The sequence below is a fragment of the Takifugu rubripes genome, chromosome 14, assembly GCF_901000725.2.
Source record: "Takifugu rubripes chromosome 14, fTakRub1.2, whole genome shotgun sequence".
Taxonomy (NCBI): Eukaryota; Metazoa; Chordata; class Actinopteri; order Tetraodontiformes; family Tetraodontidae; genus Takifugu; species Takifugu rubripes.
In genome coordinates this window covers 10,036,313-10,060,747 of record NC_042298.1, presented here as the reverse complement: position 1 = coordinate 10,060,747, position 24,435 = coordinate 10,036,313, and the positions used below count along the sequence as shown (strand labels likewise).

The 24,435-nt window shown below is 44.0% G+C and overlaps 2 protein-coding genes and 1 long non-coding RNA gene across 5 annotated transcripts; 1 reads left to right on the top strand and 2 right to left on the bottom strand.

The window, feature by feature from the left end:
• Positions 1-4,133: 4,133 nt before the first annotated feature.
• Positions 4,134-19,273, bottom strand: stag2b (STAG2 cohesin complex component b). Of its 2 annotated transcripts, none has more exons than XM_011610843.2 (34): positions 19,166-19,273; positions 17,048-17,175; positions 16,881-16,962; positions 16,641-16,784; positions 16,446-16,542; positions 16,291-16,367; positions 15,949-16,153; positions 15,632-15,783; positions 14,312-14,385; positions 14,063-14,186; positions 13,549-13,647; positions 13,326-13,405; positions 13,052-13,159; positions 12,629-12,740; positions 12,378-12,495; positions 12,184-12,287; positions 11,972-12,064; positions 11,788-11,877; positions 11,455-11,658; positions 11,283-11,353; positions 11,078-11,165; positions 10,907-10,987; positions 10,721-10,813; positions 10,449-10,623; positions 10,194-10,333; positions 9,982-10,083; positions 9,749-9,897; positions 9,189-9,317; positions 8,764-8,990; positions 7,985-8,204; positions 7,211-7,318; positions 7,005-7,131; positions 6,574-6,651; positions 4,134-6,146 (listed from the first exon to the last, which is right to left on the bottom strand). In XM_011610843.2, the coding sequence occupies exons 2-34, from the start codon at positions 17,089-17,091 to the stop codon at positions 6,123-6,125; spliced, it is 3,819 nt and encodes a 1,272-aa protein (XP_011609145.1). In that variant the 5' UTR covers positions 17,092-17,175; positions 19,166-19,273; the 3' UTR covers positions 4,134-6,122. The 2 variants fall into 2 exon arrangements, with proteins under 2 accessions (XP_011609145.1, XP_011609144.1); XM_011610842.2 differs by having other exon boundaries at positions 19,033-19,218.
• Positions 19,274-19,506: 233 nt separating this feature from the next.
• xiap (X-linked inhibitor of apoptosis) lies at positions 19,507-23,014 on the bottom strand. 2 transcript variants are annotated; one of them, XM_011610841.2, is made up of 7 exons: positions 22,850-23,014; positions 21,670-21,935; positions 20,827-21,391; positions 20,644-20,743; positions 20,495-20,573; positions 20,350-20,386; positions 19,507-20,092 (listed from the first exon to the last, which is right to left on the bottom strand). In XM_011610841.2, exons 2-7 carry the CDS (start codon positions 21,910-21,912, stop codon positions 19,899-19,901), a joined length of 1,218 nt encoding a protein of 405 aa, XP_011609143.1. In that variant the 5' UTR covers positions 21,913-21,935; positions 22,850-23,014; the 3' UTR covers positions 19,507-19,898. The 2 variants fall into 2 exon arrangements, with proteins under 2 accessions (XP_011609143.1, XP_029702939.1); XM_029847079.1 differs by lacking the exon at positions 22,850-23,014 and adding an exon at positions 22,528-22,780.
• LOC115252315 (uncharacterized) lies at positions 22,072-23,973 on the top strand. Its single transcript, XR_003890726.1, has 2 exons — positions 22,072-22,173; positions 23,771-23,973. It is a non-coding gene; the product is annotated as an uncharacterized lncRNA (long non-coding RNA).
• The last annotated feature ends 462 nt before the right edge of the window (positions 23,974-24,435 follow it).

Here is a 24,435-nt window from a genome sequence, read left to right as displayed (position 1 = left end):
CTCAGCATGAGATAAAGACATACGGGGAGAGGGAGAAGGTCAGCGGCTGTGGCCGGGGCAAAAGGTCACAGTTGGGGATTTAATGGCCAGGCTCGGGTATGAAGTTAAGACCAACGTGTCATATTTATTGGAGGGGTTAAAGTGATTACTGACTGTTTGTCAGGGGCCCCCCAGAGAAGGCTGGGGCCAGCGCCTCCTCTCAGGACACATTTTTTACATTACAAACAGAGAAGACTGAACATTCAAGGCCTTTTTATTTTTAATCCAAAGTTGCTCCCACCTGGCAGAAGCAGCGCCGGTGACACAGCTAAAGGTCTGCTGGTTATTTTTAGGAGGATGTTTATTTTCTTCACGGCCGGACTGAGGCGACATCTTTCATTCTGAGCTCTTCATCACAGCTGTGACCCTGACCCCCCGCGTCCACCTCCAGCTCTTTCTGCCGTCCTTCCTTGTCCTCTCTCCATTTCCTCCTTCCTCTCTCTCTCTCCCGTTCTTTTGCCCGAGGTCATCCGCGTCTCCAGTTGCACTCTCCAAGTTTGATGGTATGTTTTTGTTGTTACCCCCGCGGTGCTTTAAGCCGGCTACCAACATAATTCAACAATTTGTCTGGAGATTTTTTGTTGAAATTCAGCATGTGGTTTGGGATCTGACCCATGGAAGCCATGATTAGCTTTTGGTCAGGATCCAGATCTCTATTCCGGATCACTTTTCCCACTTGGCCGTCGCTCAAAAACCCAATGAATGGATTTTCCCTCCGTTTTCAATTGTGTGACGTATAAATTTCATCCGGGGGAGCAGCCGTGCGGCCTCCGCTGAGTGTCTCGCTGTTTTTATGTGGCGCTCGTCGCCGACTGCCCCTAAAGCTGCAGCCCGAGCTGTCGGGAGGAACCTGCCTCCTGGTCGCCAAAGTTACAAAGACGAAATGTTACAAGAGAAGGGAGGAAATACCTCCGCTCCAGGTGATGGTTGGCGGGTCAGAGGTGAGGGGTGATGGGTCACTGGCCGCCCCCTCCCGGGGCGCCATGACCTCACAAGACTGATGAAGAGTTTGCTAACAAGGACCAGCTCTCTCTGGCTGTGTCTGCACTCTCTCTTCTCATCTTTGACGGCCTCTTATGTTTTTCCCCTTTCTCCCCCACCCCGACTGCCTCACTCTCCGAGGGACTGATCTGGCAGCAGCGGAGTACTAATACTGATACCTGCTGAACCTTTAAAGTGCCTCGCCATCTGTCGTCTCTCTCGGATTTATAATTATCATCATATCACATTCAAACTAGACGCTGTCACACTCTTACATAACCTAACCTCCATCTACCAGTGGCAATAATACTTAAGAATAGATTGAATAAATTATTATTGGGTGAAATGTTAAAGCCTGGCCAGCAATAGAAGTGCTTTCTTTCTAATGAGGCTCTTCTGCCTCGTCTCTGGCGTGTATCCATGTTCAGTGGTTATTAGACAGCTAATTGTGAGGGCAACTACGGGCCACTCTCGCTAACATACACAAACGCATGGACAAATGGAAACAGCGCGGACGTCACACATATTCAAAATGCACATCCCCCCACGCCGGGCCATTTGCACAGTCATATTATGGAGCCAATTAAAGAGATGAGTCTTATTAGCAGAGGTGTTCCGGCCCTCGTTCATCACCGGGCTTTCCTGGCAGGGGCTGGTGAAACGTCGAGCTCTCCGTCATCTTTATGAGCCCTGTCTCATCACACCCGTATAAGACACTCATTCGAACTTTAGCGAGTCTCATGATTTAGCAGATCTGGCTTGGCCCGCGAAGGCACTCAGTCATCTTTGCAGGTCACCTTTGAACGAGCTTCAGGGGATTTGGGAATGTAGGCTGCCTTGCTGCTACGCTAGCTCCCGTCTCTTCAGTTTCCCCCTCTAATTGAAAAACAGAAGCTGCGATCTTGTTTTCTTTCTCTTACTACCCCCCCCCACCCCACCGAAGCAGCTTCCCAACATGGATATAATGTGAGGAAGACGCACAGGTTCTCATTCCAGGGTTATACAGGGTAAATAACCGCCCAGTCTCAGCTAAAAAACCTGTCTTGTTTTCTTGTCTGGCGGGGTCGAGCACCCTGCCTGGACCTCTGGACCACCTGCAGGCCCACCGATGACAGATTCTCTCTACACGCTGGACCATCTCGGCCCAGAGTGTCAAAGGCAAACTAATCCCGCTGCTTCTGCCCTGAAAGTACAATGGTCCCGTCACTCGTTCACTCATTCAGCAGAGCTTTAGAGGCTCGGCCCGCGTGTCAATACGAAGAAATCCGACAGGAGGCAGACAGTAGCTCCTCACAGTGTTCTATTCATAGCATGTGGCTGGAATCTTTGACCTGTTCTGGCCTGTCTCATGAAACCTGCTCCTCATAATGAAGGCCACTCATCCTTTTCTGGTTTCACGTTCACCTTGACATCTCTGTTACGACCCACAGAACGTTTCCTCTTAATCCGGGGGAGATTCTTCTCTTCCCTGTGGTTGCCAGATATTTTATTGGACGCCTGCCGCTGTGTTGGAGCAGTGTGGCTCAGAAATGTCAACAACGATGCGTACTGTGAGACACCAGGGGATGAGTGTGGACATTTGAGCGCCAGTGGCATGGAAGTAGTTTTATCCGCAGGCCGCTGCCCGTGTTCCTAATCCCAGAGCCCTGTGAATGATTTTCCAGGGTCAGCTGCTTTCTTTTGCCCTCACAAGCTGAGGAGATTAGCAGCAACGCTCATCATTGATCATTTATCCAGGGAATTCAACTGCCGGTTGGTCTTTTTAACAGTTTCCTGGACAGCTAGTCCTTTATGCGGCGCACGAAATCAAGATAATGAGTGCAAACGTGCATTTTGAATATTCTCACGAAGCGATTGTTCGGATTACAAAAGAAAAGTTTCCGTGGGGACCCGGCAACTGGATTGTCAGTCCTCCTTGAACCTCTCGACAGGCTCAACACCAGCTAAACTGATAGGACCTGTGGAGGCCTGCAGGTTATCAGGAGTAAACACAAGCATGCCTGGCGGTGATCGCAGCTGTGATTTAAACCTAAAATCCAACCCTGACCCCGGCAGCGCCATGACCCCGAGCACTCATGTGCGAGGAGATGAGGGGAAAAATAAGAGTTTTAGCACGAGATTGTGGAGATAAAACAGTCCAGCTTTTGTTAAACTGCATTTGGCATCTGTAGAAAACCTAAACTCGTCTATTTGGCATCTTCTGCGTGAACGCCATCATCTCTACTCAGAGACCTTGGCTGCTCTGTAAAGATCATTTTCCGCCATAATTTCCTGTATACTTTAGGCAAAATCAATATTGCAACTGCACAAGGATAATGTGGACAGAAAACATTGAAGTTTACTCTCAATAGAAAAACTGAAATTGCTTTATTATTTATATGTGGACTATTGTTTTGTGCATGTCAGCTCTATAGTTCCCCGAGTTTCCAAAATAAGCCTGCAGACAATTCTTTAATGTCGTCAGGAAAAAGGCATTTTAAAAAGTGACAGCTCAGAATACAATAAAGTATGGCCACTGAGGTAAGTGCTTTCCCACACATCACTCTGACAGTCATCATGTGACACAGACTGACGTTAGTGACAGATGAGCCTCTTCAAGTGTCCCAGGCTGGACATAAAAAAGGAAGGGCTGCCAGGTCCTATTTTAATACTACCTCGTTGATCTGTGCACCTCTTTATTAGTCATGCAGTTAACGCAGACGGGTGTGCAGCTTTCATCCTTTTCTGCACTTCTTCACTTTTATCATTACAGCAACTGCGCGCTCTTTGTCCCTGCAAAATGAGGCATTACTTGTGCTACAATGGCCCCCTTTGTACCCAATATTAACATAAAAGCCATCAAGTACGGAGCAAGATGTGCAGAGACTACAGACTCAAAGGGAAAAGATACATATATTACAGGGTGACACAATCCACACCAATAAAACTGTCATCCCACTGTCTGCATCTCTATAGCGCGGTCAGTGGCCCGCAGCTCGGGACAACACTGCCCCCTTGCGGTACATACGGGGAATTCCATTTAAACCACGACGTCTAGGTTAAACTATATGAATGAATCTAGCTGCAGCCATCAGCGGCTGTGATTAATGTGGTGAAAAATGAAGTGTCGCAGATGAATTGTGTTGATTTTTATTCAAAAGTTACTGTCTCCGGACAAGTACAAATCAGAAAACAGTGGCAGAAAGAGGAAGGGATAAAAGACAACAACTGAAAGAGTGTAGGCAAGAGTGCAGAAAAATAAAACACTGAAATGTCCAAAAACGAAGGGGGAAGGGGAAAAAAATTAAGTTTTGTATATATACACATGATTTAATAAGAATTTATACCAATGTAGTGGTAAGTAACAAACAATAAACAGTACTTTTCTGTAAAGAATTTTCTTTTACTTACATAAAATAATTAGGCAAAAAACACATATAGGCTGTTCATCTACTTTATCACATTACATCTGCCCACCTCGTGTTTCATGTTCTAAGAAGCCAATTACCCATCTTTAAAGACGAACCTGATCCTGACATGGAAAAATTACGCAGAAGGTGGCCTTCAGAAGCATGTTTAAGGCTTAAGCACGGAATGACTACAAAATAACAACCTCAGTAGACAAAACATTTCATTAAAACGTGTGTGACAAATACATGTCAAAATCTAAGCTTTGTCTAGCTGCCACAGCGCTGCTGAATAACTTCCATCTTCAGTATTGTCTGCATGACGGCCGTGCACGTCCAACATTTGAAATCTCGAGTACGTGGTGACAGGACTTTGCGTGTTCAAACCTTAAAGCTGAATTTCACAAATTGTTTTCAGTTGTTTTATCCAAACTAATTTACAAGTAGGAAAAAAGGTAGAAACCCGAAAGACATTTTTCAAGACAAAAAGGAAAAAAAAAAAACCCAAAACGTAAAAATACAAATTTAAAAATATTCCTTGATGCATGGGTTCACATGCTCCATTTGTTTTACTTACACGTCTCTCAAACTCTGTGACTGAAGATCGAAAAGTAAGAAAACAAAAACCACATATATAAAATCAGCACCGATTCATATATAACTTTTATTTAAAATGTAGAGATTCAACATTATGCTGCTGACATTAAGAGAAAAGAAGATGTGTGATTCTTTGAAGGAGCTGCTTTTTTTTTCCAGAGCCCACAAAGTGGCACTACTGATATAAATCCTTACCATCGGGGGTGGGGCACATTGCTTTAGTACAGGGGGGTCCAGATCCAGTCCCAAAGGGACGTAATCCAGCCCAGTTTTCCATCCCACCAGGCAGAAAAGGCTTTCAGCAAGGGAAGTGGGATCCCAGGTGAAAGCCTACTTGGTAGGATGGAAAATCCGGCTGGATTGCGGCGCTCCAGGACCGGGTCTGCCAGTCCTGCTTTAGACGACGGGGGATAAGAGCTCAGGGATGGTCCAAATCTCAGGGTAAGCCCAAAGACTTACTGGTTAACAATGTGGAGCATTCGGGGGGGGGCTCTGGGATTCTTCACAGCATAAAGGGATCGCCAAAGATTCTACATGACATCTCACCATCTGAACCACCAGTGGTTACCAGGACCTCGGACCGGGTCCAACAACAGGAGAAAGAAAAGAGGGGGAGGAGAAAAATCAAAGCACATGAACATAAAGACCTCCATCCACTTGGCTAACACAGTACAAGCAAGCTACTACAGTCTGTTTATAAATTACTACTTCACACCTGGTAACTTACTACATTTGTAAAAAGGGTTAGGCATAAACAAAAATGCTTCTTAAGTTAAACACACCAATTCATTCCGCTTAAAAAAGGAAAGAGGAAAGAAAAGCTAGTATGGATTTTTCTTTCTTCAGACGTTTCATTTCTAATAGGTTTGGAAGTGGCCTGCTTTTTTTCTGAACAGGAAGAGCTTACCCAAGATTATAAAAGTAAATATTTGAAACAAAGTCTCTCTGAGCAAGCAACACTGAGTGTGGGTCGCTGTTGGTCCACGTGGAGTACAAGCCTTTTTTTTTTTTATTTTGATTTTCTTACAGAAAACACTTCCCATTTTCGCATCTAAAATTCTCTTTAAATACAAAGCACATCTTCTGTCATCCCAGGGTCCAAATGATCTGAATATTAGCTTAAAACATGGACACCCCAAGGACCTAGGAAACAAACAAAAATTGAATTAGTAAGATGCAATCGAGCACAACATCCAGCACATTGTAGTCATACCATTGGTAACAGGCAGCAGAGCATAATATTTAATGGCTTAAAGTCATTTTTCAGATGTATTTGGAACAACCCAATGTCAGAAAGACCACATTTCATATGACAACATGCTGTCTGGGGGGATCCTGCATTACAAATAAAAGGAAGGGAAAAATCGCCGTACTTCACCAAGTTCAAACAAGAAAGAATTATTATCGCCTGTTTATACAAGCAAATGTTTACGAGCGGAACTTCGCTGTCTTGCTTCTTTGGGACCCCCCCTCCCCCGACACGAGACGTTCCTAAGAGGTCTGTTTCTTCCACTGTAAACTCCAGTTTACTACCACGGAACGCAGGACTTTGAGGGGCGCGGGTGCTTACCGATTCGTCCATGATAGAAGCGGGGTCGAAGTAGTCTGGCTTCAGCTCAGACCTCTCGCGACGGTTCTTTGACGGCGGCTGTGAGACAGAGACTGATGGTTAGAGTGGAACCTTCACCACCGTAACAAGACGTTTTTGTTAGAAGGCTCTCAGGAAATTGTGAGAAAAAGGCTGACAATGCCACAAAAAAATTCCCGTAAGGATTTAATGGGGAAGGAAAAAAAGGTAATGGCAGCCGTTCAGATTCGTGTGTAATTCAAGGCAACCTGGGAGCCTTTCTCAGACTGTTGGACCTTTAAATCTTAGTTGGAAATGTTAGAGGAGGGCTGACACTGATCAGACTTTTCACTATAATTGTTTTATTTTAAAGCTGTTAAAAACATTTGCACATTTAGCTAACAACCCTGAAGCCGCCTTACTATTCATCTTACCAGATCAATGTCCATGGTGTCAAAGTCCATCCCTTCATTGAGGTCATCCATGCGACCCTCGGATGACATCATCACATCCTCAACAATCGGCTCCTCGTCTTCCTCCATGAGCCCAGTGCTGCGACGACTGCACACACACACAAACACTGTGTAAAACAGCAAGTTCCACTTGGACTTTCACTTCTACGTTCCAGTATGAGTCTCACATAGCATGCTGCAGATTGGTCCTGAGCTTGGCATAGTTCATGGCTCTTTCTTGCTGCTGACGTGCCTCTTCCTGCTGTCTCTGGGCCAGCATCCACGTTACCTGCGAACTGTTGTGCAACAGTACATTAATCAGCAATGTTTTGATCCACTTACTTAAGTTGAATAGACTGGAAAAGGACAGGTGTCTGAAGTAGAGAGGACTCAGGCCCAGAAACCTCAGATTGGATAAAAAACGACCTCCCGACAGACCCAACACTTGGCAGCCTGCTGAGCACAAACATCACCAGTCTGCCCTAAATCTAACAGCATACTAGTGGGAGCGGCGCTGAACTCTGTCCTTAAATATTTGGGCTTACAATCCCGTTCTCCAATTCCGTCCTCAGAGAATAAATGGTCCGATGAACTGGAAACGGGCCTGATAAAATTTCTGAAATACTGTGTTACAAAGTACTGGGGGGGAAAGATCAAAACGAAATACATTAAACTGGCTAGAGTTTGCAAAATGCTCATTAGGAAGAACCAACCATGCGCACCCATAGAGCGAGGACAGAGCCTCGGGGGCTAAACCGACAGTGACCACTCCACCCTGACAAAAACCCAAATCTAAAGTAAAAAAAACTCCACGAGTACGCCAGTAATTCAACATTACCAAAGAAATTACAGCCGATACGTGGTTCCACGTGTTCTACTGCTGAGGTCTTATCACCTATAATCTAACGACTCATGTCCATATTTGCGGCGTGTTACTGAGCTGTGGAGCGACAGCGACATACTTGTAATCCATGGGTGTCTGATGGTGCTGAGGCGTCTGTTGATGGTGCTGTGGGTGTTGGTGTTGCTGCTGCTGGTCATGAGGCATGTTGTAGACGCCCATGTAGCTGTCATCGCGGCCTCTCTTAGCGTCTCTCATGGCAGTGGAGGTGAGGTGGGGTGACGGCAGCATGACTGGAGTCTGCATGCTCTGCTGCCACACCTCGCTGGTGCTGCTCTCCTCTGTTAAAAAAGAGAACAACCGTTACATATTTACAACCCTCTTCTGTGGCTACTCGAGATCTGTGGCAGCACACAAACATGACACTCATTGGCATTTTGGCACTTTATTTTTGGGTTTGTTCTCAAATATTATTCCGTGATCCCAACAGTGTAGTAATGCCAATGAGCTCTCTCTACCAACGCCTAAACAAGAATGTTTTAGTGTTTTCATAGTAGGACAGAACACAAGCAAACAATTCAAATGTAACAATTAGCAACAATTAAAATATAAGCCAGAAAAAGGGGGCGAGACTTGAATGACCTTGTGATTGGTAAGAAGTGCTTTTCCCTCCCACCATCTGCTGCTTAATCTTCTCAACCGAGCAACTAGAACTACATTTGGGTTAATCTGGGCACCAATGCTGCTATTGTGACAGGCTGGGCTGAGGAATAATATACGTGCTGTGGTTATTATAAATCTATCTCAGCAGGCTCCTGAAAGAATTTGAACTGATTAGTGTGAACAAAACAAATAGCTTGACAAAAGCACATTTTTCTCCAGCCCCTGACAACATGATACCTTCTGGCAGCTTCCTCTTAGCAGCTGATGTTCCAGCTGTAACAGCAGGAGGCTTAGTCTTCTTGGAGCGGATGGAAGATCCTCTGCTGGAATAGCCACTCATCACAGACATCGTGTCATCATCTCCGCCTGCCTGTAGGGAATTCCTGTAGGAGATGAGTGGGAGCCAGCAGTCCTCTCGCTGCAGCGCCATCTGGAACGTCATGAAGCGCTCAAGGTACATGTGACTGGGGGGAAAAGGCAATAACAGACATGAACAAATGAATGCAGACATACATACACGGAGCATATCTTATACAAAGAAGCAGGTGCACGTACCAACTGACAGGCTCACATCAACTACTCATGCATCAGAAACACCAGTTGTCACTAACACCTGTCATGCTAAGTAATTGAAGTTGTCAGCTCAGCCGTGCAGAACTTACACAGTCTTCTTGTCTTGTCTCATAAGTTTGGAGGAGAACTCGCTCAGGATGTCCAGGAAAGCCAAGTTGAGCGGAGGGCCTCCTTCTCCCTGGGGACTCGGGTCCTTAAATGCAAATTCGATACCATCCCTAGAAAATTCAGAGACAAAGAATTGAAGGGCGAGACATGAGCTTGGGGGGGAAGATTTATTTATGCGAACAAGGGAGGAGGGAAACAAACATCAATACGCATTATCCATGGTTCCTGTCTGTCTAATAACGGAGGGCAGTCATTTAAAGGTTCAAGTACCTAAAAGTCACGAGAGAATCTAAATTAAATTGGAACCGTGTCTTTCATTTAGTTACCATTTGTTGACCACTTAGAGCCCATTAACTGATTTTTGGCAACAGAAAATTGAAAGTCTGTCACCACGCTGTCTGCATGTGTTGTAATTTGTCTAACAGGTTAATTAAACAAGATGTGTTACTAAATCCAGAGCGATCAGCAGCTGTTGCTAAATGAATCTGTCGATCGTTAAAGAAAACAAGACAAAGAAGCACAGAGAAGAACCTCAACTTACTTGTGCAGCATCGCGATGGCATCTCGGGTTTTGACTTGATCAAGACCAAAGGTTAGAGAAAAACGACGGGCCAATTCTTTGATTCCACAGAATGCAGAAGAGGACCGATCAAACCCATGACCCAGCTCAGACAGCATTTCATTGAACAGCTAGTTGGAAGAGATGTTTAATATTAGATAATTGCATGATTTCAATTTCAGAAGAGAAAAAATCCTGAACTGCTCTCCACTAACCTGCTGTAAACTGAGGATGAGCGTCTTCGCACATTGAATCTTATCAATTTGCCGAGTCTTACTCATGGTCTCCTTGATGATGTCACCGTAATCATTGTAATACTGAGAAGGAAAAAATAACACAGTAAAAGACGAACAATTAGTTGTGTTCATCTTTTGCTCAAATACCACAGATCAAGGAAATTGTCTTCGCTTAAAACTGCTTAACTAACCCGCATGTATTGTTTGAAGATATCGGCTCCCGTTTTCATATCAACCACACAGTAGATGATGAGTTTACAGTAGGCAGCCAGGAGGTTTCTCCTTTTGTGCAGAGCTTCAATCTTTACTGCTTCGTCATCCTGCTGACCATCTGAAGAGGACAAAAAAAAGTTTAAGTTTTAACATTAAATGACTCTCCTGGCTTTTTAAAACACTAACGTAAAAAATACATATGCAAAACTGTAATTATAGATTCAGATCTGTACCTGTGCTATTTGTGTCATCATCCTGGTCAATGAAGACATGGTTCAGGATGAAGGAGAGCAGTTCAGACTGTAGTGAGTCCTCGGGGGAATAGACAAGGGGCTCCAGGTGTTCTCTGCCTCCAGACACCATCTGATGGCTGAAGATGAGCAGGAGATCACAGAGGATGGTGAATGCCTGTGAGAGAAACAAAAACAAGGTTAACATGGAAGCTGAGAACTGATGATTCCCCCGTGTATTTATTACCCTTAGACAAAAAGATGCGGTTTTTTACCTGTTCTTTGACAGCTGTGTTCACATTGGTGAGGTAGCGCTGACACATCATACAGAATGCCCTCATCTGTTTCCTTAGAGTCAACAGGTCATCCTGTAGAAGAGAGAAAACCAAAAAAATATTCATGTGGCATCACATGTGCACAAACATCAGTCCAATTGAGAGAATTCAGAGAGGGTGACTCACCTTCCTGGAAGTGCCCTCAGATGACTTTGCAAGATTCCAAAGGATTACATAATGGGTACACTGAAGTGAATGGATGACAATCTGCTCGGGAAAAAATAAAATACATGTTGTAGGCATAAGATAGCATTTATAAGAAGAAGAAAAAAATGAAATACACAAAACCTTATGTACCTGTTCAGGCATGTCTCCGTTCTCTATGCCTGTGTTGAGAAGCTTGAAGTTGCTGGTAAAGAGATCCCACCCTGACAGGTCATGTGCACTTGAAAGAAATTTGATAGTCAGACATTTTAGGACCTTGTGCAGTGTCACAATAATAATGAAACTCTAACTTTAAATAATGACGTGAAGTGTACTGTATTGTGTACATTCATCATACTTGTGAAACGCTGTGATCCGTTTTAGAGTTGACAAAACCTGGTAAGCATCATCTTCATCAGTCTCTTCTCCCTGTAGACACAGTTGGTACATTGTGTTAAGTCAGGAATGTCTATAGCAAAAATTCATAAAAATAGTTATCAGTGTGTGGCAATGTTTTCCAGCCTTCCTACCTCTTGTAGAAAATCCTCTAGTAGCCTGTTAAACTTGTCCACCAGCTCATCTAGCAACTGAGAGCGAGCGATATCCACCCTGTTAAAGATTGTGAACTCCTCATTGCAGAGAGCATGATAGGTTTTAGAGCAGGCCTCCAAGACTTCAGTGTCGGTGTGCTTCTCCACTATTTCCCTGATCTGACGCAGAAGGGACTCCAGGTGCTAGTTAAAGGCGTGGAAGCAATAAGTCATGAGTAAGAATAGTCAGCAACAATGATAATGCTATTTTATTATGCTTTTAAATTGCTTTTTTAAAAAATCTCTTTTAAATGTGTTTGTTGCCTGGCTTACTTTCTCCAGACGTCCTGTAGTAAAAATTTCAAGATCAAAAAACTGAGGCAGTTGCAACAGGTTTGTCACTTTTTCTGCATCCACAGCATACTGGGGAAAACACCAGGGTAAAATTTTGTGAATGCAAAAAGGAAAGACTCTCTAAATGTCTACTATTTAGAAGCTCAGAATGACTAAAACCAACCTTGGCCAGTAGAGGGGGCAATGCCACAGCAAACAACTCCGTTATCCTGGTTCTGTCATCCAGTTGAGTCTTCTTCTCTTTAGCAGTCATCACCTAAGAACAGATACATCAATATCAGATGCTTGTCTTCACAGCTTGTTTGTGTTCATTAGTAAAACACTTCCTGGACCTTGATTATTCTTTAACCAGTTATCTCCCTCAGTCAGTCTTACCCTCTTTCCTGTGCCTCTTCCAACAGGTGGGTGGCATTCAGCAGCCTGGCGTACGGTGCACAGCATAATTTCAATCAAGGCTGTCTCCTGTCTGTCTGTAAGAGCTGTATGTGTGCGTGCATAGACAAAATAATTAGTGCGCTCCTTTTGCACATACACCATCCAAGTAAGCTGAAATGGAAGCAGTATCATGCCTTCCTCTCCTGGCAATGTGTCATCCAGAAGTAAGCTGATCATGCAGTCCCAATCCTTCAGTAGCTCTGTACCGCACTCCCAGAGAGAGTCCACCAAGTATGCCGCATGCTCGTGGAGCTAGTATCATTGACAAACACACAGACACGGTCACGCAAATAAAACCTGGGTGGCCAATTACTCCAAAGGTGCCAAGATTATAGATGCATTTGAACCCATATATGACAGTAAATAAAGGTTCCTCATACTGTACCTCACTCTCAAGGAAGAAGAAAACAGTTGTCTTAAGGAGGTTGGCATTGGGGCTTTGTCTGCCTCTCCTCTTGGGGGCTCCCTCCTCTTCTGGTTCCCGCTGGCTGAACAATCTTTGAGACAAATAATCAATAGTCGGCTATCACAAATGAGCAATGACCTCGAAATCGTGCAACTGCTGTTCACAGACCCAACGAGGGGTTTGCATGATTAAGCCTCGCAATCTAAGCTGAGGACTAAAAATAAACCATTAACAAAGACCGTCTTTGAGCAAATTCAAAGGAATATTTCAACTAGAGCTAAGTTTGAGGTTAACACCAAGGTAAAACAGCAGTGGATGAAATACTGTGGTGCAACATGTGAACACATACATTGGTTTTTTTTGTTTGTTTTTTTAAATATAGCAGATTTTTGTTTGACATACTTCTTAAAGAGGAACTCTCCAGCTGCGATGGCAACAGGCCTGTGTGCAGAGTAGACCAAGTGATAGACACTCTCACAGTCCTCGGGGGTCAACACCTCCTCTGTACTACTGTTGAGACAACCACAAAATCATGGTCAATTAAAACACTGTATTTACTGCATGCAATTCTTAAAAGGTTTTAAAAAAGGAAAGTCTCTCTGTTGACACAGAATGAAAACAGTTCAGACAACGCTACGAAATACAATAAGAAACCATCAAAAACACAAGCACTTACTTTAAAACAAGAGTGAGGAGTTTGATTGCTTGCACTGCAACATCATACTCTTTGTCAAGAGTCATTGAGACAATGCGATCCTGTAGGAGACAGCACAGTCCACAGGTTGTCTGATTAGCTCACCGTAGTCGGTCAATTCAATCACAATGTTCCCAACACTGTTTTTCTACTCGTATGAGCAAACTAGTTGTTGTTTTAAAGGCGTCCAGCAGGCGGCGCTGACCTTGAAACGGCTGGTGAAGAGTTCCAGTCTTGCGTTGAGCTCTCTGTTGTAGTAGAGACCCTGCAGCGCTGTCAGACACTTCAGACGTACCTCACCTTGCTGGAACAGAGAAATAGACCACTTTCATTTTCTATGCAAATGATAAAGTAAACAATGGAAGTTTGAGAATGTTTGTCATTTAAAATTCATAGGTATTTTTTTTGTATTTAAATCCAACATATCACTCCAAAATGCAACAAATCCTGTTTACTGCCTGAAATTTGCAAAAATCTGCTTCAACCTCTAACACAGGCAGTGTGTGCAGACTGATGCTTGTGATTACAAGGCTGGAAACTCTCGAATCTACAAACCTTAAGTCATCATAGAATCAAACTTCATCAAGTTTCACAAAGACTCTTTCAACAAACTTAGTTGAACTGTGATTGTGTCCACTGTGGTCAGGAAAACAGACAAACATGCTCCTAATGAACAATAAGTTGGGGTCATGGAAACTGAGTAAGAACATGTGACCCACCTTATCGTGCATTGTCCAACCAACATACTTCAGATAGCTGTCGTTAAGAAAGGCATCGCTGTAGAGTTTCATCCACACTCCAATCTCTTCTATACAGATGGCCCTGATTTCTGCTATTGAGTCACTATTAAAAGAATAAATGAGTAGGTTATTCTCTTTTGCCAGAATCCAGGTGGCTTGTGAAGCTGCATTATCAAAAATATAATGATTCTTTTACGCAACGGAAACCTGATTTACGAGCAAGCTTACCGGTATCTGTGAACAAACACGCCTTTGAAAATTGCATTCATCATGTTTTCAATTTCATCCTGATTTTCTTGTAGCTGAAATAAAAACACATAATTCAGATTAAAAGAATAAATGCTGGGGAGGAAGTGTTGGAAAAATGATTAATAAATGTGATGATTAACTATGACATTCTACAGGCCATTGGTTAATGAAAGTTCAGTATTAACGTTACATAAGCTAATAAATGGAGAGTGACACTAACCCACGTGCATAATAGGTCAACTCCCCACAAGTGTTACCAAAACCCCCACAACCACATAAGGTACACTCCTACTACAGGAGTCCCTTGTATGTATGGGGGACAGGAACTTTTCAGAACCATTTCTCTCTATGGCCGTGTCTCTACTGTGATTGATGACCCCTGGGCACAGGGGCCACATTTTGACCTCTGTGCAATAGCTGTGCGGCAGTTTCAGCCTCGGCACCACCCGGTGGGCCACCGAAAGGAAAATTAATATCACAGAAAAGGAGGTAAATATGTAAGGAGCTGAGGAGTTTCTGGTTTCCACGTCCATGTGCACAGCAGTGGACACTATGAACAAGAGGAGAGGGCGTCTCAAGAAGTTGAGAAAGCCCGTTTTGGTAAATTCTGGTGGAGACAAATGCTGCTCTAAATCAGTGCCGTGTAGCCTTTGAGGGTTTGGGGGCGATTCAAATATCTAACTTGGCGCAGGGAATCACTCAGACCTTGTAAAATGGTTTCGTAAAATCTACCCCAAAGCTCCTACAGTGGAAACGCACCTAAAGGTTTAAACTGATAGATTTTGTCTTTTTTTCTGGCTGGTTAATATAACCTGCAGTGGCTGATTACAGATATTGATTAGGATTTATCTAAAGAACACAGCACACAAGAACCTTAATAATGAGATGTCGATCTCTTACTGCTAACAAAGTACAACCATCACCACCAGAAGGTGTGATACTACCATACACCTCAAGGATGCTAGCCATTAAGAAAACACTGTACACAAAATGTTAATGTACACAAAACACCATCTCTCTCTCTCTGCTGATACTATACAGAAACTCTACAGTGGAAACATTTCGGTTTTTCCACCAATTGCAACTCAGCATTTGTAGTGGGCTTCAGGACGATGCTGCAGCAGAGCTCTAGCTTTTACTGCCTGTAAACATAAAGCTGGAGTTGCAAAAATTGATATTTGGCAAGTTATCTTGTGACCTGGGCCTTCTGGTAGAGTGAATGTAAGTGTGTATCCCAACGAGATCCCCAAACCTCATACAGTGAGCATGGGTAGGAGACTTCCACAAGAGGACCCTTACCTCTTTGCGCTTCTGCAGAAGCAGCTCCAACCTGTCGTTAGCTCTTTTGGCCACTATTTTATTCCTCTCTGCTTCATATTGGCGCTGGGTGTTGTCCATGTTGATGCTAAGGTTTAGAGCTACGTTTACCAGAGCTGTCATCAGCTTCATGGCTGCAACCAACACAAACATCATGGAGTGAGTATAATACCAGTACAAATGGACATTTAAACCTGATAAAGATCCAGTATATATAAGACTATGCAACCTAAACCAGCTGTTCAAGAAGCTAAATTTACATGAAATCAAAAAAGCTGGAATACCTAGTTTCATCTTACCTGCCAGTGTTGAAGTGTGCCTGAAGGCTCGAACCTGGGAGTCCGACAGTCCGGTGAGAAGAGAGATGACCGTGTCCATCATGTATTCATCATAGATGATACTATACTGACACTGCCGCACTAATACAGAAATGAATTCACAGAAGCTTGATTTGAACTTCTTCCACTGGGGCCCAGCTATGGTCAGAGGGTAGTCGCCACTGTCCTACAAACCAGAGAACAACGTCAAAATCCAGACCCCATCTTACCACGTCAGCTTTTATTTTAATTCAATATAAAATAACTAAAATGGGAAACCACACTCTGAATTATGATAATAATTAAGCCATCTTGATAACATACTTCATCAAATTCTTCTGTCATTCGCCGGATGATCTCGGAGTTCTGCATGTTGCGAAACATTTCTCCACTGACCACACCTGGGAAACACAGACCAGTGAGGAAGGACATCGCCCACCACGAGGGATTCAAGGGAAGTCAAACGCTGACGTGCATACCTTTACACCCTGAGCACTGAATGAAGAAATTAATGAGATCTAGCAGCGCTGCGTCTCTGTCGTGTTTATAAGACTCGATCCAGTCATCGACGACAGACTGCAGAAAACAGGCACCGTTTAGAAAGATGCTTCGTCTTTACAAACAGAAAAACAAGAGGAACACTGCCACCATCTCAAGGATCGACGTCTGTCTACCTGCATGGCACTCCTGCCCAACTTGACCACTTCGAACAACATCATGTTTTCCATGCCATTCTCCTGGTGGTGGCCATTTATCCGGCCTGCTCCTTTGGCTCCTTTTCCTTTCTCCCCTGCTGCCTTCTTCCCCTTCTTTCCACCCTGAAACAATAGAGAAAACTGGTGTAAATACTTGTCCTCCGCTAGATGAACGTTAATAACCGGAAGCTAAAAATCCATGCAACACAAGGTTTATACCTTTCCTTTAGTTGTGTTTGTGGCCCTTCCATCAGGATCTTCAGAGAAGTCTGTGTCTGAGGAGAATCGAGTATCTGTGTCCCTGGTAAACAGAAGAAAGCTTCTTAATTAAGAAAGTCCCCTCAAACTTGATTTGAAAACTCCATCGGTGAAACACACACACTTACTGAGTAAAGGGGAAATCTGATGGTATTTCTGGTGCTGCTATCATTTTTGTAACATCTTCTGGAAATCTTTAACTTATGACTGGCTTGTCGTCCTCAGAAAGCACCCGACGGTCCAGGTTGCATGGGACCTAAAGTTTCAGAAACGGCTTTCAGAGTTTGAACGCATCACCACGCGCTGAAAAAGTAAACAACCTATAGCTTTATGATTCATCATTTAGTGGGATGAGAGAAATAAAGGGTTTCACATGGTAACAGGGGGCGGACACACACGCGCCTGTCACGCACGGCCGTCGAACCATTGGTTGCCTCGATTTCTCTCGCGCTTCTGGTTTGCGGACGTCACGAGGCACAGTAGAGTACCTTCCGCCTTGACCAAATATGGCGCCAACCGATTCCGCCCTGTCGTCGCGTCAGCCAATCAGAATGCAGCAACAACATCAACAAGATACGCTAGGCCGCGAAGGGACGATGGCACAATTTTCTGGGGAAATCTGAGGCGCGCACGCTTAAGGGAAGCATCTGTGCGCCTTGCCACACAAGAAACCTTGCTTTGCCCCTGTTGGTGAAACGAATGCACGTGGTTTGGTGCATTGTGAGGGGGGTTAAAAGCAATCCTTGCACAACCTGGCACGAAAGGGGGCAAAAATGAAACTCCGCCTATCGAATAGCGCGTCGATCGTTATGCATTGTGACTACACACAAGTGTTAGAAAATGTGAGTAGAATTGGAATGGAAATGGTCAATACAAACGCGTAGACTCGGCATATAAGCGATATGGTTGCGAAGGCGGCCACGCAAGATGCAAACACTTTTCTAATGCAGTGAACGCAAAACCACGCACGCCAACCATTCATTTTAGACTGAAACATGGGGAATGTTTGGATTTAATCAGATTTTTTTCTGCAAAATAATAGCATTTGGAAAAGTGTGAAGGTGTATTTCACGGATTGGGAGGGGAGACGGCACGACAAGAGACGGCAGGATTTTATGGGTGTACCATTAGACTGAAAAGTGGCGCCAAATATTTCTGAATATCTCGCAAACTTGCAATTGCAGCACAAGACTGAAAGACGTCAACTAGAACTACGCCATAAAGCCAGCAGCTCGGTTTACTCAACAGCAGACACACTGAAATCCGCCGCCTCTTGTTCCTCCAGCAGAGCCGGCGTGGTAACGCTCTTCATCGGCTCCTGTCAAAATTGACGCCGGTGCGCCGCTTGTGCTAGCGCCACTAGCCGAGCAACCGGAGCTTTTAGTGTCGCTTCCAAGCCACCAGCTATTGAAAGTGAAAACTTAATACACACGCACGGATAAACTGATATTAACCAGGAGCGACCAAACGATGAATGCGACTAATGGATTATTCTTTAATATCGAAAGCAAGCTTCCGCTCGCTGTGCTATTCTATTTGGACCAGGATAACAAAACAACGCCAACCCTACTGTATTAGCGCGTGCTAATGGAGGCTAGTAAACAATAATGCTAAACGTTGTTGCTTGTAATATTAAGTGCATCCTAACGACCTATCAGTAATATCGACCATTAGCCTCATTTTCAAGCGGAAAATAAATACCCAAAAGAATAACACGCAGTGGTTTGCGAGGCTCTGAGCTACTGCTAACGATACCTAAAAAAAAAACATCACGTCCTTGCGTCCTCCATCTTGCCTCGGGAGATCCAGTACCGTATTGCATAAGCAACCAACACTTTGTTTACAAATACATAAAGTGCAATCAAGTCACCTAAAACTACACAAATCGTTTTCACATTGCGAGCTAACGAGTTGGGGCAGTGTAACACGAATCCATTTTGTTAGCGTGCTAACAACCGAAGTAGCCGTGTACCGCGAGCTAGCGATACCACTTGGCTCAGGCAGACATCCGCGCTCTGGGCTCATCTAGCACTAGCCTGCTTAGCCGGATAGCTAGCAAAATACAAATCAACTAACTTCCACATAGCTCTCCGCCATTTTACAGCTAACTTACCTTGCTGTGAAATGTAGCCAAGACGGAGTCCTAACTTTTACTATTAGTACGCAGCCGCTGACTGAATTCCTATATAATTCACTAAAAAGAGTTTAAAAGTCGCGGTCAGAGGCTGTTTCGGACGTTCTCTCACCCCGCTTGCTCCGTAGTTCGGTTTGTTGTTTCGACGACCTGGGAGGAGGAAATCCTGGTGCAGAGCTACCACCTAGCGGCCACAATCCCTGCATTGTGCACGGCGTGGATAGGGCGCCACCCGGTGTTCGCCGGCGGTATTACGCCCCTGCGGCCTGAAGCTCCAAAACGCAACGATAACCCAGAAGTGTCATCTCACACTCTGCTGATCCTCTCGTGTTGGTTTTGAACAAAGGCAGAACATGCATTTATGCAAAGGAAATAATCATCGTAGTTCTCTCTCTGCCACCCTCACGTACTGTCCCACTTTAATACAAAATGACAGACTAGGTAAAGCAAATGTTTGGTTTGAGGCATATTCCAAAGGAATTTATTAGACATACATACAGTTTTAGGAGAGATGGACAAAATGGATGGGTGACACGTTACACACACGTTTACTTTAAAATGTAATGTGGCAACAAACAAGACACAAGTAAAAGCCTGAAGAAAAGGCACCTCTGGCATGACTGGTGTCAAATAGTAATTGTCCTTGTATGGGTTAAAACTGTTTAAAATATTCACCACTATTACTTATCCAATGCTATTTTATCTACTATAGCGAAAATATTAAGTTGCATCCATATATATACAAACATGTCATTTATATATTACATGGTATTTACATTTAATATTAAAAATAGACTCTTATAGAGAGAAAGCAGCATTAATAAGAGACACGATTAATGATTCCCTTAAGTGATGTAGGTCTTGACCTTCTGCCTTATGTCTCCACAGCAGATTGGACACTTGATGAGTGATACTGAACACTCGTTACAAGTGACCAGATGCCCACACGGGATGAAGACAATATCAATATCTTTGTCCATACATATTTTGCACAGTTTCTCCCTCTGGAGTTTCTGCAGCTTTTCCAGTGGGTCATCGTCTGAAAGAAAAGAATTACAAACACACAGAATTACTAACACTGCTGATTCATAGCTGCTGTGACTCTGGGACTACTTTTCTGCACTAAAAGCAGGTTCACCGTGTGGCGAGCAATTAAAACAGTCCTCTACAAGGACCCAGGAGCCTGGTCCTGCCTGGCTGAGCTTGTTCAGAATCACTGTTTTTCCACTATGCTGGATTCTAGAGCCTGTCCTATGGCGTTCCTCAAAAAATGAATTATTGTTTGTGTGTCCGTACCATTTGTCGCTGCCGAAAATCCATTCTGATCGGAACTCTGAAAACAAGCAGAAACATTTATGACCAGGATATAAAACGCCGCTCCCCGTTATGTTGAAGCTACAACCATTCATTCAAGTCCAATCCATAAAAGCACAACACTTACAGCTTTTTTTTGTCGTGGCATTTGTAGCTGGATGTGGTTGACAAACTCTTGCCCTTTTTCGGCCAACAGGAAGCGGCATCTGATTAAGAGAAAAGCTGTTTTAAAAGGCACAGCATTCCAGAATATTAAATAATGGCGGTTGTACCTACCCTGGGTAGTGTCTGGCATGTTGTTCCCAAGGGTCTTCTTCAGGTTGCCATCCCTTTAATCCCCCATTACAACAGAAGCACAGCACCATGTCCTCTGTTCCTACAATCAGACAAGACCTCAATACAGCAAAGATTGCAACCGTAAGAATCTTTTACTCTGGCTTCACACCACAGGTGCTGTACCATTGCTGTAGAAGCCAGCTCTCGCAAGCCTCTCTATGTTTAGAGGGTGGTTGACACCAGCAAAACTCCTCAGCCTTTCCTCAAATGTCCCCATGTGGACGGCGGCACTTGTATGTAGCCTGCCGCTGCCTTCCTCCTCTATAGACCCCTGGAAAGGTATATTGCCAACATCGTGCCCCAGGATGAAAAAGCAGAAAGGGAAATGTTTGCTGTGTTCTGCCCAGGCGGAATCCCCGATTTCCCAGTCAGCCAGTGTGCCACCACAGCAGAAACACTGAACCTGGTCACACTGCCCTAAGTAGTAAAGGCCAGCTTGGGCCAGATCGCACGGGCTCACTGGTGCAGTCAAGGGCCACGTAGAAAAGGTGTGAAGCCGGCTTTCTTCACTCCTCATATGAGGGACCACTGGATAAATGGACTCATCGACCACCTGTCCTGTTCTCAGACGATATTCCATATCTTCTGCTTCTTCATTGTAGGCAGAGCCGTTCGTCAGTGAGGTGCCAGGAATCGGATTGGAACTGGTTCGATAAATACAACTGAGAAATTTGCAAAATGGAGAAACCTGTAACAATGAGAAAAATGGGAATTAACTCCGGCAGAGGAAGAATGAAAACAAGAAGAATGAATCACAATGGTGTTTGAATGAATCACTTCTTGTTTCTATAATAAATTGAAGGAAAAGATGTCTATAATTATATACTATATGTCAGTATATTTCATGAATCATCTCACAAAATTGTTGCTACAACTTGTTGCGACGAGCCACCTTGACCATAGATTTCTGTCATTTTCATTTCAGAAGTGAATGCTTAATCTCAAGAAGGTGTAAGAGAGGCTTACCTCCTTATGCCTCTCCACAGGTCTGTCCCCCGTGCACCAGTTTTCCACAGTCTTATGACAGCTGAAACAGCGCACGCGATCAGAAGGCCCGATGAAGTGGAACCCAGCACGGGCTAATCTTTCAGCCGGCACCAGCTGCACCAGGTTGGAGCCGCGAAATGATTCCAGACGACTTGTGATGAGTGAAAAATCTTCAGCACTATCCGTCTCTAAAGTGCCGCTGTCGTGTTGTTGGTCCTCCATTGTAATCTGCTGACTAGCCAATCCTGATGGGCATAAAAAAAAAGACATATAGTAAATAGCTAGTACTTTCTATGAATAGACACTTTTGGAATTTGGAAGTTAAGTGCATGAAGCCTATTGTTAAAAAAACAAAACACTGTTCCTTTAAGAGAAACAGCCAGATTAATGACATGGAGGTACAGTATTCCATGTCAAGGTTGGGCACTTGGGAGGAGTGTGCAATAAAAAGGTTCTCTAGAGGTCTTCATTACATCCATTCAGGTAAAAAAAAAAAAACCTCTTTTTTTAATTGCATGTTGTCAAATGGGTTCATGTTTTCTGTCATTCTTTTTAACACGTTTAATAAAGTAGCTCACAAGCAAGTTGATATTACCGTGAGTCTTTCTCAACAGGAGAAAACAATATGTGTTGTAATTGCAGCATTAGACTGATCAAGCAAGTATTTATAGATTCTTCTAGCAGCAGCTACTGGTGAACTTTGGACCGGAATGTTAGCGAACGTCATATGGTCACCAAAACACAAGCGATGAAAAGTATTTACTGAGTAAATACTAAAGTGAAGCCTTTTTTACTGAAATGCGTTAAACTGCGTGATCAGAAGAGCAAATCTCGGACCCGTCTCGCTTTAATCCAACGACCGATGCAGCAAACTCTCGAACGATCCCTCTGGCTCATGTCCCACAATAGCGACACAGCAGCCGCCATACTTTCTGACAGGTACCCGCTGCTGGAACCCGACAGAGGACAATTCCTGCAACTCATACGTGCTGGATAACGTGTTTAAAACGGTCACGTCGATGGGATCACATAAATACGCCCGGACAGTGAGTGATCGGTAGCGACAGCTGAACTTTGACCAGCGCTTTGAACGCTAGCAACATTAGCTCGCTAAGCTTTAGCCAAGGTCTACTAGTCCCCAAAAGTTATTTGAAGTTACCGTTTAAAAATGTTGACGCGCCAGCTCTCCGATGTCTTTCCCCACTTTGTATTTGAACGAACAGTAAGTAAAATTGGGTGTTTTCCTAAAACGACCCCTTGTTACAGGAAATGGAAATCATGTCGTTTTTCTGCGCAGACTGATGTGCGCATCCCAGCTGCCCACGAGCCTGACGTCAAGGGGCGTGTCCCCACACCCTAATAAGGAGAGCCGCTATTGGCTGTCCGAAAAGTCGCTCAATGACTTCTAATTCCAAGAATTATAATTTTCAATTAGCATGTCATTATAATGGCGAAAGGATAAATATGGAGGCGTCGCAAAGTGAGCCAAATCAGTTTTAAATTTTATTCAGTGCGCAATTACATATCTGTATCAATAAAAACTGAAATTAAAAAATTAAAGACTACAAACACTCACAAAAGATAAAAAACAAATGATTAAAACATTTCTGCCAGTCTGAAGAGGTTGGCTGCCTTTGGGCTCCTCCTCGTTTTGTCTTCCATCGTGTACTGGAGCCGAAGTTTCTGGCAGTTGCCATGGCGGTGGGCCGATTTGCTCACTGGAGCAGGCTTGGGCTCAACTAAAACACAAATAAAAGTACATTAATGCTCAGAGCCGTTTCTCTCTTTCTGTGATTAACATCAGTTCACTCTAATAATATTGGATACCCACTGTGCAGAAGACAATCTTGATGTCCTTCTTCAGTCTCACACTTTTAAACTGCAGCCACCATTTGGCTCAGCGTGTTCTCCTGTTTAGAAACACCATCATCATCCTTCCTATTCCTCTCAAATGTGAATTATAATGCAAGTCATTCATTCTCACCAGAGTCGGATGGCTGGCTGTGGTAGCCCTTGTTGCTCTGACAGTTCCGGTGTGAGTGGCTGCTGTTTTCTGTCACATTGATCATTTCCTTTTCAGCACCAGCACCTCCACTTGGTTGAGTGCCTGTGTCACCGACTCCATCCTGACTGCACTCCTTGGCCTCTGCATGGTGCTGCTCCATCTCCTACATGGTCGGGTAGAGGGACAGATGGATCAGATGTGATTGACAGCAGCTTGTTTATACAAAGTCCAATTAAAAACTGACAAAGATCCACATTTTCACACTTGTGGATACACAACAAGGCTGTGGTCGCTTGTTTACGAGACCCATGTGGACTATTCTGAGCACTAACCTGCAACATGAGTCTTGGTCGTTCTTCCATGAATTGAAGGTTGTGCAGGAGTGCATCTCTGGAGCATAAGCCGTAAGGATTTGGGGGCCAAAGGTACTGTACCCCTGAGAAACTCAAAGTCTCCTGCCACATATTGAATCAGACACCACTGGAAAGAGCAGAAGAACAGCCGCTTTGTTAATAACAGCTGATTTACGTATCTCTCAATAACATTTGCATTTTTTAATGATAAATCAACTCCAGGAGCCGTGAAGTCAGAACTTTTGGTCTGCGTCAACAAGAGAATTAATTCTTCTATAATTTGTGTGATCCGGGCCAACCACCAGCCAAACGGTTCCCAAGGACAGACCCTGGAGTAAACCTGTGAGCCAACAGAGAAATGCAATCAGGAAAAACTACAACTACCAG